The sequence below is a fragment of the Nyctereutes procyonoides genome, unplaced genomic scaffold (genome assembly GCF_905146905.1).
Source record: "Nyctereutes procyonoides isolate TBG_1078 unplaced genomic scaffold, NYPRO_anot_genome, whole genome shotgun sequence".
Lineage (NCBI taxonomy): Eukaryota > Metazoa > Chordata > Mammalia > Carnivora > Canidae > Nyctereutes > Nyctereutes procyonoides.
This window is the reverse complement of record NW_026575134.1, coordinates 19,650,384-19,663,406: the sequence shown is the minus strand read 5'-3', so window position 1 is coordinate 19,663,406 and position 13,023 is coordinate 19,650,384. Positions and strand designations below refer to the sequence as shown.

General features: G+C 36.3%; 1 protein-coding gene across 1 annotated transcript in view; it reads right to left on the bottom strand.

Moving 5' to 3' along the window:
• The window catches only part of GNAI1 (G protein subunit alpha i1), an 82,041-nt gene that overhangs the window by 15,373 nt on the left and 53,645 nt on the right, over positions 1–13,023 (bottom strand). Inside the window, exon 4 of the mRNA XM_055301105.1 lies at positions 3,640–3,797. Within this exon, the coding sequence (XP_055157080.1) occupies positions 3,640–3,797 (158 nt within the window). The remainder of the gene's footprint in view (positions 1–3,639; positions 3,798–13,023) is intronic.

Genomic DNA, 13,023 nt, shown 5'->3' with positions numbered 1-13,023 from the left:
CAAAACAGAATAATTTCTTAAAAACCACACACAACCAATTGTACACTAGGAGTCAGCTTCTTAAAAGTCTTTATTACACTTTTTTTATGTAGCATATGTTTCTTTTCTGGACATTACTCTTGTTGAGGAGTAACAAAGTCTGAAGTTTTTGAGAAAGTAATGAGTAGATCTCCAGCCAAAGGCTGAATTCAATACTATTCTTTTTCAGCCAGCTCTAAGTTACAAATAGGAAAACACTATGCACGCTCTTTTACTCTGCATTTTACTGGTTCTCTAAATAAATATTCATATTTGGGGATCCCTGGGTGGCTCAGTGGTTTAGTGCCTGCCTTTGGCCCAGGGCGCGATCCTGGAGTCCCGGGATCGAGTCCCGCGTCAGGCTCCTGGCATAGAGCCTGCTTCTCCCTCCTCCTGTGTCTCTGCCTCTCTCTCTATCATAAATAAATAAATAAATATTCAAAAAAATAAATATTCATATTTTACTTCTCACTAATTTTAGCCACCCACCCTTTAGTAGTTCAATACTCTTTGCCAACAATGTCAAATATGTTGTGCTACTAAAATGCACTGGTGTCATACCATGCGATTATTTTGTGTAAATTATTCTGTGTCATTTTATATAGTAAATAATGTTATAGAAAGTCCAGGTATGAAGAGAGTAATGTGAACCTGAGTGGTGAAAGCCTTCATGGGTGGGGAGGGTTGTAAACAGAAATCTGAATGATGAGGGATGTGAACAGAAAAAAAGAATGCAATCCACGTCAGGAGAGTAGTCAAACAGTATGGGGAGGCAGGAATTGTCAGATCTTGCTTCTCACAAAGTAAGGCCCCTAGGAGGTTGTGCATAAACTCAAATGAGAAGTCTGGAATTGATCCTAAGTGGGAAGCATCCCAACAGTGTTTTCTGATACTAGAGTGGAGCGGTCAAAGATAATTTAGAAGATTCACATCTGTGTTTATTACAGAGGCACCAACTACTACAACTTTAATGGACGTTATCTTCTGAAAATGTTCCTTAGCCATTTAGAACAGATCTTACAAACAAAAGGAGCTCAATAAATATTTGATTTGTAGAGATGGAGTTGAAAAGCTATCGAAACACTGAATTAGTAATCAACAGTGTTTTAGACAGTTAAGTATATGTATGTGATATTGATACCAGAATTCATAGAGCATACCTGGAGTTATCTGCATTGTGTTTATTGAACTTAAAATGATCTTATTATCACATTGCTGATAATCCCCTAGTACTTTAATTTGTGTTTTTAATTCCACATATATAATGGTATACAGTATTGTAAAAAAAAAATCTAATAAACACATGGCAATATTTTACTAATTGTCCCTCTGAAATAGTGTGTTAATCTTATTTAAAATGCACTTTCATTACTCCCATACATTTGCTTAAAAATGCTACTCAATAGTCTCTAAAAATAATGCACATTCATATTTCAAATTAATCCAGCATTGTGAAAAACTCCAATTATTTTAAATGATCATGAATTTCAAGTAAATTGGTAGTTAGATAGTCCCAGTGGGCAACTTGGCAACATCTCCCATCTCCAGCCCAAAACTCAGAAATCAAGAGGCTCTGTGACCACTATGGAGAAAAAGATTTCTAGGACTTCCTTCATTCTTGAAAAGTGACTCCCTTATTGCCATCGTGAAGTCAGAACTACTAGTAATGAAATACTGGGGAACCAAAATGACTTATTTTTCCAGTGCATACCCCAATACTTTAGCACACGGGACAAGTCTTGGTCATTAGACTGCAGTGGTCCAGGAAGTCCCATCATACAGGGAAAGTGACTTCAACCGATCATCTCTGAGAAGGACCCCTTAATTACTGCAAAAGCTCCCCTAGCTGGGCTCTACTCAGAGCAATCTTCTCAACATGAGTGATCCCCATTTAGCTCTTTCTGCAGGAGCTGGTGGTGCCAAAGCAAATAATATGGTCTAAGAGTCGTGTTCTTCCTGTAAATCATTTTCTTTTAATTTCTCTTCGAGCTTCTGTAAAGTTTGGTTTATTCATTCAACTCATTATTAAACAAGAACATAGCAAATGACAACTGTGTGTCATGGAGAAAGCACACAGGGTGAAAACAGACCGCACTGAATTTACAGTGTAGTGGCAGAGACAGATAATCATTTCAACACAAATAAAAATTACCTCAAATGTAAATCTGTGAGTGCTCTGAAAGAAATATTTTGTATTTTAAGTATGTAAAACAGGGAGGCAAAGACCTAATCTGTGAGTCAAGGCATATATCCTAAGAAAAGATGACACCAGTTGGAGAGGGGAGCTACATATTCAGTAACATGTTACATATACATATAGAAAATACATACAAAATAATATGTATATATTATATAGCTTACATAGCCATAAAGCATTAGAAATACAGATTAGGGGTCGCCTGGGTGGCTCAGTGGTTGAGCGTCTGCCTTCGGCTCAGGGCGTGATCCCAGGGTCCTAGGATCAAGTTCCACATCGGGCTCCCCACAGGGAGCCTGCTTCTAACCTCTGCCTCTGCCTCTGTCTCTCCAATGAATAAATAAACGAAATCTTAAAAAAAATACAGAATAGGAAATACTGCTAATAAAAATTGGTATGGGTTACACAGTAAGGTGTATTCACTCCCTCACACTAAATCACAGACCAGAAACTGAGTATTCTTATGTGTAGCCAATGACCTGCTGCGTGATAATTGGGGAGAGCCGTAACCTATTTGTCACTGTGGTGAAATGGGTGTATTTACCTAGTCCTCTCTAGTAACCATCATCTTCTCTCTCACCCTCATTTGTGTCCCTGAACACCAGTAGCTGTCAAAAAAATGGAATAAAGTAAAAGGAGCACAGAGCACATGTATTAAGACCAGTTAATGCTACTCATATCTGACATTTTTGACTGCGTCTGCTAGATTATAGAAACACTTGATTTTTTAATTTTTATTTATTTTTTTTACTGTAGCTAGATCACCAAGCAGAAAGCTCCCTGACCAGGTTTTGCTTTACGAACTTTCAGTGGCTACCGCTTAGAAAATCAGGGCAGGTTTTTCTTACAAAATACTGTACTTAGCTATCTGCAAACGATATCTAATGCAACAGGGCACATACAATTGACAATTTTCAAGCATAGAGCTATTTTACTCAATGAGGAAACATCTTGGGATCACCATACACCCCTCTAAAAGAGGTACATCTCATGCAGGGTGCCTGTCACTGGACAAATAACTCTTCTCAGGCACTTTTAAGTTTAGTGAAAAGAACCAAATCAGTTCCCCTCCCCTTGGGCTGGCCCCACGCAAACTTGAGATACGCTCAAATTCAGGGTGAACTTTGCAAAGTTCCAGTTTACTTTCTTGGAAATATGCTGCCAACAGTCTATTCTGAATGTTTCAATTAGAGTTACATAAGGGTGAGTCTCTTGAGACACCTCTGAACACAAAGGAAATAACAGCAATGCTATCTACAAACACACCAAAAAATCCAGAAAAGTTTTCAAATACTGTCATCCTGAATATCCTGAGTTTTACAAGAAATGTGTCAGCCACTTCTGCAATAGCACTGACTTGGAGGTATATTTGACTTGCAAGAAATTATTCATGATAGTTTAGTTCTGAAGTCATGATTACTTACTATGCTGCAGAGTCATTAAGCTGGTACTCTCGGGATCTGTTGAAACAGGCTTGCACGCCACTATCTTTCCACAATCTCTTTATAACTCCAGCAAGTTCCGCAGTCATAAAACCTTCTTCAGCAGCTCCAGCAAGCACAAAGAGTTGGCGGGCATCATCCTGAACATTCAAAGACCATTTTTTTTTTTTAAGTAAAAAAGGGAGACATTACAGATTAAAAGTACAGAGGGAGGCATTCTAGATTACAAAAAGTGCAATCGTGCATTTCCTTTGTTTTTCATTGGGGTCATGGCTTATAGTTTTCTGAAGCACCGCTTAAAAAAAAAAATGGCTTAACCAAAAGAGCATAACCTTAAATCGCAGGTCTATGTTTTGGAATATTAGTAATAAGCGGTCAAGGCTCCAGGAAACAAGAAGAATGACTTACACCTACAGGTCATGAGGGGACACATTAACCAGCTATTTGCTATCACTGACGGTTTATTGTGCACTCATCAGTTTTACAAACAGAGAACTAATGTATGCCTTACCCCTCCCACCCAAAATGTTTCTAAGAAACACACTAACACTGCTAGAGATTATTTTAAGGGAGAATCTCATTAAATGTTGGCTTTCTGATATTCTCTATGGAAGCAAAAGAAATTCAGACAGGGAGAAATCAATGTGGAATAAACAATAATAGCTTTACAGAATGATCTGAAATTTTCAGGAGACCTTAAGATGTGTATACATTAAAGCCAAGGGGCAGGGGGTGGGAGCAGGTGTTTGTTAATGCAGGCATAGGAAACAAACACAGCTATGAAGTAGAAATGCGATGCATACTGAAGACAGCATGCAAAATATTTTAAATGAAGGAATGATGTCTATAAAGTTATTAAATTTTCCTTAAGTTTTGAGACTACAAATACTTATTCTGATCCATAGGTAACCAACCACAGTAGGTGAGTGCTTCCAAAGGAGTTGTGACAAGGACGCAATTCTAAATTTTCTACTAGCCATGTTTTTTTAAAAAGATGAAATTAATATAAAAAGACTTTATTTAACCTGTACCTAAGATAGCCTTTTAATATGAAATCAAGATAAAATTATTGAAACATTTCATATTTCTATTCATATTCAGTCTTCAAAATCTGGCATTTATTTTATATAGATAACACACCTCAATTCAGATTAGACACATTTCCAATACTCAATAACTGTATGTGGGGAGTAGTTATAGTGCTGCATAACACAATTCCAGTTTTCAGGTAAAAATACAGTTAATCAAAAAATAGGGGAGATGTGAAGTTGCTAACTTCACAGAGATTCTCTATAGCCAGAGACTTGTAGCTTTATGTTAACTGGGCAGACAATCCCTAATTTCTCTCAAGGGCATTTCCCCAAAGTATTAGAGTACATTTTTATAAAGTGATGGCAAACACAAGGATAAGGTACACAGTAGAGAAGCACTTGGTGACACAGGATAGCAGAGTACTTGCTGACAGTATAAATTCATTCTGCTGCCAATTTGTGAATTTTTTTTTCCTCCCATAGAACCCACGGTGAAAAATAATTAAGTAACTCAGCATGGGAACATTTTATTCAAGCATGTTTCCCTTTTTAGTAAATTACAAGATAAATGCAATGTATGCAAGCAAGCAACGCATGTACAACAAGCCTTAATAAAAGCTAACATAATAGAGTTTTAAGTCATTCTTAGCATCATTTACCTAATTGCAGTAAACAACTATTCACTTTTCCAAATAACTACCTATATATGAGAAATTTCTAAATTTGGTCATTTTTATTAATTGAACATCAAACATAATTTTCTCCATCCATTTCAGATAAATATTTTTCAGAACACCTGGGTGGCTCAGTGGTTGAGCATTTGCCTTCAGCTCAGGTCACGGTCCGGGGGGGGGGGGGGTCCTGGAATCGAGTCCTGCATCAGGCTCCCTGCATGGAGCCTGCTTCTCCCTCTATGTCTCTGCCTCTCTCTCTGTCATGAATAAATAAATAAAATCTTAAAAAAAGAAAAAAAAAGTCTACTAAGTGAAAAATACTTTTCTAAGATTTTCTAGGATTTATTTGAGAGAGAAAGAGAAAGATACAGCATGAGTGGGATAGGCAGGAGAGGGGAGAGAGAGAATCTCAAGCAGACTCCATGCTGAGCGCAGAGCCCCATGTGTGGCTTGGTCCCAGGACCCTGAGATCATGACCATCATCTGAAACCGATAGTCAACTGCAATCTGACTGTGCTACCCAGGCATCCCTTACTTAGGAGGTTTAATGAGCTTTCCTCATATTTATTCAATTTCAATAAAATTTCTTGGTAGAAAACACTAATGCCCTGTGGTATGGGTCATAAGATCACATTCTCTTCAAACTTTCTACAAAGAAGCCTGAAGAAAAAACACGAGAGACTTTGGAAAGTATATTTATAAACTATATTCTGTTGCATTCAAAAATGTCTTCCTCACAAAATGTAGTCTCTTTTTCTTTCTTTTTTTTTTTTTTTGTCTCTTTTTCTTAAGAGGCTAATTAAAATATTCACTTCCATGTCATTAGGAGGACATTCAGATGTCTGTAGATGAACTTTAAGGTAATAAATCTAAGCAGGAGTGTACTTTAGAAATTATTCTACCTATATTATTGTTTTGTATAAAAAGACCCTGGGGCACAGAGAGATGAGGCAACTCATTTAAAGTTTCACAGCTAACTGCTCACCCAATCACACAAATCAGCAAGGAGTCAGTAAACAGCCATTGCCCAAGACAAGACAAATGTTAAAACTGCGGAATGATAACAATGATCCTACCTGACCATGGAACGAGATCTTTTCAAAGTTTATGTAAAATAATGTTTCTTAAAACATTTAGAAAGCTAAACATAAGTGCATCAAAACAGTGTGACATGGGGTAGAAAAAAGATTGGCATCACCAAAGACAATACTGAAGTTTAATCAGAAGGGACACAGCTTAGTAAAGCAGAACAGGTCGTCATTTACGATGCTGAAAGAAGGGTTTGCCAGGCAATTTGTGAGTAGCAAGGAAAAATCCAGGAGTGGCCAAGTTAGTATGTTTTCAAACTACTACAAAAAAAAATCAGATGATGGAGAAAATGTAAGCTCCAGTTCACATAACTATGTGCTCTGGGAACTCAGAAAGGAATTATGAAATGCTTCGGTGTCAAGAGACATGTAATAGGGCCCCTTTTCCCACTGATGGTCAGGGAACACTTGGCATGCTTTATTTAGTGATTGCGCATTTTATTCAAAGTTGTCACCCACTCTATGAGAATTAGGAAGAGTCCTTCTGGGCTGGGGAAGGGAAGACAAAGGAACTGTGACAGCTGTCCTGACATAATAAGTAAGGATCATTAAAGGTAAGATAGGTATTTAGATGTAAGGCTTTTATGAATTTTTAGGGCAAAAAATACCAGATTTCAATTCCATATGAACAACACTTTTTAAGAATTAAAGCCATCAAAAAAAGGGGGGGGGGGAGCGAATCAAAGATTGAAGTGTTTAAGCAAAGGCCAGATGATTATTTATGGTAATACAGCAAACAGAATTCATGAATGAGATTAGAGATTTAAACAGAAAATATCAGAAAGTCCTCTATAATAGAAACTAAACAATATGATATAGGAGTCTTAAAAATAGGGACAACTCTAAATTTATGGCCGCAAGGATAATGTATTGATGTCATGATTGATACTTGTATGGAAATCTTTTGTTCCAGTGACTTAGCTCAATTTTTCCAGCAATAACATTAGTCAACAATACTGAATACCACATATGAGAAGTACTCATATACTTAATGTACCACATTTCTATAGGATACAATCACCCCTATAAATTTAAGATAGCTATATTGCTTTTATCAAAGTTAGTATATCTTTGGGATGCAGGGTAGCTCAGCAGTTAATCATCTGCCTTCGGCCCAGGGCGTGATCCCAGGATCCAGGATCAAGTCCCGCATCGGGCTCCCTACGAGGAGCCTGCTTCTCCCTCTGCCTCTCTGTCTCTGCCTCTCTCTGGGTCTCTCCTGAATAAATAAGTAAATCTTAAAAAAAAAAGAAAAAGTTAGTATATCTTTAAGGAAATCCTAAGAATAGTGGAGTCACTACTCCATGGCTCATGGTGCCAATCCCAGATATTTCAAGAACTGCCTTGGGGGGCACGCTGGAGTGGCTCTCAGGTCAGGATCTCAGAGTTGTGACATCAAGCCCCATAGGGGTCTCTGTTCAGCAGGGAGTCTACTTGAGATTCTCTCTCTTCCTTTCCCTCTACTCCTCCCCACCCACCCTCCGCTCTTGCTCACACTCTCTCAAAAAATAAAGATCTTAAAAAAAAAAAAAAAAGACACTGCTTTCAGAAATACATAAATGTAAAACATTTTTCCCCCTCAAAACACAAATGTAATCAAAGTTAAAATGACTGAGGCAAGAAAAGAGGAAGTCATTTTTCTTTTTTCCCATAGCAGTGCTTAACAGGGTTGGGGGGAACCTAAAAATAAAATAATCTAAGTTAATTTTAACTAAATTGCAGACAGCAAAATTTCTGACTAAATTGCAGTGAGCATGAGCTTCTCTGTATAAAGAAAGGAGATTACAATAAATACATTAGACAAATATAAGTTTTATACATATATTTATGACTCATAAATATGTTTTTTTATTTTTAAGCTAATAGAATAAATGTTTCAGGGTTTTTTGGATAGATAATAGAACCTATGGTCAAAAGAGATATAAAAATATGTGCTACCTGATATATGAATTAAGGAAAATTAAAAAAAATACTATGCTGGAGAGGTTAATTACATTTCAAATGAAGGCTAGTACCTACCACTTTGCCACATACATCAATCAGTATTTCTCAGAATCAAAAATAACATAATCCTATAACAATCTCTTAGTTCTCAAACATAAGCCAGAATACAAAACTAATTCAAATATTCATCTGGAAAAATAACAAGTAGAAATAAACTAGGAAGATTTTGACCAAGGATACTGGGGAAGGAGAGCTAAAATTCTCTGGTATTAAAAACCTAAATATGTAGAACCCTCTGGTATTAATGCAGATCAACAGGGGAAAAATTCCAAATCTGAACTTATATGATAAAGGTGGCAAGGTAAATTAGTAGGAAAAGATATGAATATTTTAAAAAAATAACCCTACTAAATAATTAGATAGCCATCTGAAGAGGAAAAAAAATAATGTATAGCTCTACTCCATGCATAACACAGTTTTGGAGTGATTAAAGAACAAATACAAGAATAATATTAAAATTCACTCCCTTAAAAAAACATTTAAAATGAATATTTAGTAAATCTTTGAGAGATTTTCTAAATTTAAACATAATAGAAGAAAGAACAGAGGAAGATTTAAAAAACAAAAACTGTAAGAATAAAGGCAGTAGGGGATCCTTGGGTGGCTCAGTGGTTTAGTGCCTGCCTTTGGCCCGGGGCGTGATCCTGGAGCCCCAGGATCTAGTCCCACATTGGGCTCCCGGCATGGAGCCTGCCTCTCCTTCCACCTGTGTCTCTGCCCCTCTCTCTTTCTATGTCTATCATGAATAAATAAATAAATAAATAAATAAATAAATAAATAAATAAATAAATAAATAAATAAATAAATAAATAAATAAATAAATAAATCTTTAAAAAAAATAATGGCAGTATGCAAAATATGAAAGAACATTTCTATTAGTGGACAAAGGGTTAATGTATTATGTACAAACAAGCAAATAGATCATTAAAACACCAAGACTCCAAGAGGTAAATGAATCAGGCATAAAATTGGCCACAGACACAGAGTAAGAAAAATACAGTTATTAAAGATATGGAAAAGGTGCAATTATACTAAAATTGAAAATGCAAATTAAATTGAGATAAGATCTACTAATAAATTATCCAGTATTTTTTAATGTTCATCAGACTTCTAAAGTTCGCTACTCAGAGTGCTAAGAAAAGGCACTGAAGTAAACAGGACAGGAAGATAAATTGATGCAACTTTTCTCAAAGGCAATCTGGCAGTTCAGGCAGACAGACAGAAACTAACGAAATAAACTACAAAATTAGAGAAACAGAAAAGTGGCCTTTATGCAGGCTCATGCTGAGGCATGGGGAGAAAGGGAACTCGTTTCAAGACAAGGTTTTCTGCACCTTCTATCTTAAATTATTCCAAGTAAGTGCTTCCTAAAGTTACAAAGTATCAGTCCTGTTTTTTATTTTATTTACAATCTATTACAAAACTACTACTATTAGAAAAATTAAAAATTTATGTCACATTAAATATCAACCCATTTTCCTAAACTCTTAAGGTTAACATATAAATTAGTCTGCCAATTGTTATAAATCTAAATGTTTACCCTTAATTTAATCTTAGGTGCATGCTGTGCAAAGACATGGATCCATGAACCACACTTAGAGCAGCACCGTTTTAAATGATGCAGTGCCTAAGACATGCTAATGGGCCTCTACATAATGTTTCCCTAACTTTACATTATGAGAAACAATAATTTATCATCCACAGATTGAGTACACTCATTCTGAGAGGGTATTGAAAGGATATTCAGCACAAAATTTGGTTGCTTTATGCCATCCTTGAAAACAATTTTGTTTCCTGATTTTAAATAACTAATGGATAATCTGCTTTGCAAATCTGGTAACTGTCAAATATGAAGCATTCCATAGCGAATTAGTCACCATCTCTAAGACTTTTACAGCTTTTTAGTTAATTCTCATTCAATTAACCTACATACTCAGGTGTAATTCCAGTCAAGATAACAACAGACTTTTTTTTGTTTTGTTTCTACAGGGATGTGGGGCATTAAGTTGATTCTCAAATTCACCTGGAAGAGAAAATGCATAATCACCTTCACACTTTGGTAAAAGAACAATGGGATGAGTGTTCTTTCCCTACCAAATGCCAATTAACCCTATGAGGCAATAGGAACTAAAATGATTCTGACAAGAATAGTCGTATAATAATTATAAATGGCAACAATCCTAGCAACGAACTTTAATGAGCATCTATTATGACCAAAACATGTGAAAAGTGTTCAGTGTTCATTATGTCCTTATTCCTCATAACCCTCCTGGGGAAACATTATTTCCATATTATTATAATGAAAGAAACTTATAAAGGTTAAGTAATTCAATAAGTGATCTGGGAAAAAAACACATCAATGAGGGAAAAATGGAGCTCAGAAATACATTTGATTTGATGCTAAAGGCAGTGTTTCCATGTCACTGAGGTATGTAGTATTTAACAAATGTCCGTAAGGCAGGGGATGATCAGTTCATAAAATATACTTAGATCCCATCTACCAGGAGACACAAATAACATTTCCAGGGGGGTGAAGTGATAAATCTTAACAATAACCCTATAAACATTCTAGAAAATTAAAAGTAGATTTAAAAATAATTATAAGCTGAGGAAAATCTAATAGGATACAAACTGAAGTCAGAATTGATTGCAAAAAGTTTAAGAATTCTAAAACAACACAGCTATTTCAAAAAAGTAAAAAATAAAAGAAATATACTGAGTAAAAACATTTGCAAAATTTAAAGAAGGGTTAATACGCCTATTTAAAGAGAATCAATGTGAAAAGAACAAGTAAATGAACAGAACTGAGTCAAGAATACTAGGAGCAATTGACAGAGGCAAAACAGAAAGACACAGATTTCCCACCTCAGTAACAATCAGGAAAATAAAAACTAAAAAAAGAAAAGACGACAGTATCTCTCAGGCATGAGATATTAAAAATTAAAGTGTTGATAATAATATCTAAGTTGGCGAGACTCTGGTGAACACCGATGCAGTTGTTAGAAATGATTATTCATGCCTCTTTCTGAAAGCACATCTGTGGTTCCTATCAAAATTATACTTGGTTATCCTTCAACTCAGGGATAATATTTCCAAGAACTGGTACTTTAGGAATAGAAATATTTTCAGCCTTTGAATATACTGTCTCTTATTCGTGGAATGTTTTTTCCTTTTTTTTTTTTTTTTTTGGTCTAGAAAACTCTTCCATGCATTTCAGTATCAAGTTCCAATGTCCCTTCGTCAGGTCCAGGTCATGTTTAGTTCACCTTTGTATTTCTCAGGACAATTCCAAAAGCCTGCAAGTATTTTAAAGCTTAAGTGGAGGCAACGCAACCCAAGACATGGGGCAGACCAACGAAAGCCAGGGGGAGTGCACAGAGACACCTGTGTGAAGGAGTTAGCAATGATGGCCAAGGCACACGGAAGGAAGGGTCGAAGGCGGGAGGCCAACAGTTACGAGGCTACAGCTAGACAGTCTATGAAGAGGGACTCAAACAAGCACTGAGTGAAACCCAGAGGAAAAGGAGGTCCCACGTGTAGACTTCAAAGCCTCAGAACACCAGTAAAAAGCAAATAAAAATGTCTACAAAAGTTTCTGGCAACAGAGCAGTTACTGCCACTCAATCCTGTCCTTCAGTCCTTGAGAGGAAAACAGAAAATAGATCCATAAAATACTGCCTGCACTGACCTTTAGCTGCCACCAAAAATAGGAAGCCACGTATGGAACCTTTCTAATAATCACATAAAACATCTAAATGCAGGATGGCATCCATGTGTGAGAGGGTGAACGATCTAAACCACTGTAGCGGGGAATGGCCAAAAGTACAATCCGTATCAACTTCCTCTCCTCTAAGGGTGGTAGTCCACTGTGTACGATTAAGAGCTCAAAAGCATTTGTTGAATGAATCAAAGATACATGAATCAATTAAAGATGAAAAAGATTAAGGGCACAGCAGATAAGGCAGAAATGTCTGAATACGATCAAATCTCGTTCCAGAAAAGACGGTTCAGAAGGATGTAATGAATTATTGAAAATAATCTATTATTTCCCCAATATATATTTTCTAATAATGCCTTCATTCATCCATTTTTCTCCTATTAAATCTCAAAGTTAAAAAAACATTCTACTATACACCAAGAAGACAAAAACAAAAAGGTACAGTCTCAATACAGAAAATCCTCATAGTATTACCATAGAGCACACACCTGCAGGCATACGCACACATACTGAATATATAAAATACTAATAGACCACTATTAAAAAACTAGTAGTAGGGGGATCCCTGGGTGGCTCAGTGGTTTGGCGCCTGCCTTTGGCCCAGGGCATGATCCTGGAGTCCCGGGATCGAGTTCCGCCTCGGGCTCCCGGCATGGAGCCTGCTTCTCCCTCTGCCTGTGTCTCTGCCTCTCTCCCTCTCTGTGTGTGTCTATCATAAATAAATAAGTAAATCTAAAAAAAAAAAAAAAACAAAAACAAAAACAAAACCCAAAAAACTAGCAGTAGTAGTAATAGTAATAACACACCTACTCTACACAAAAAAAAATCAAAATTTAAGCTAGAGATTTAGT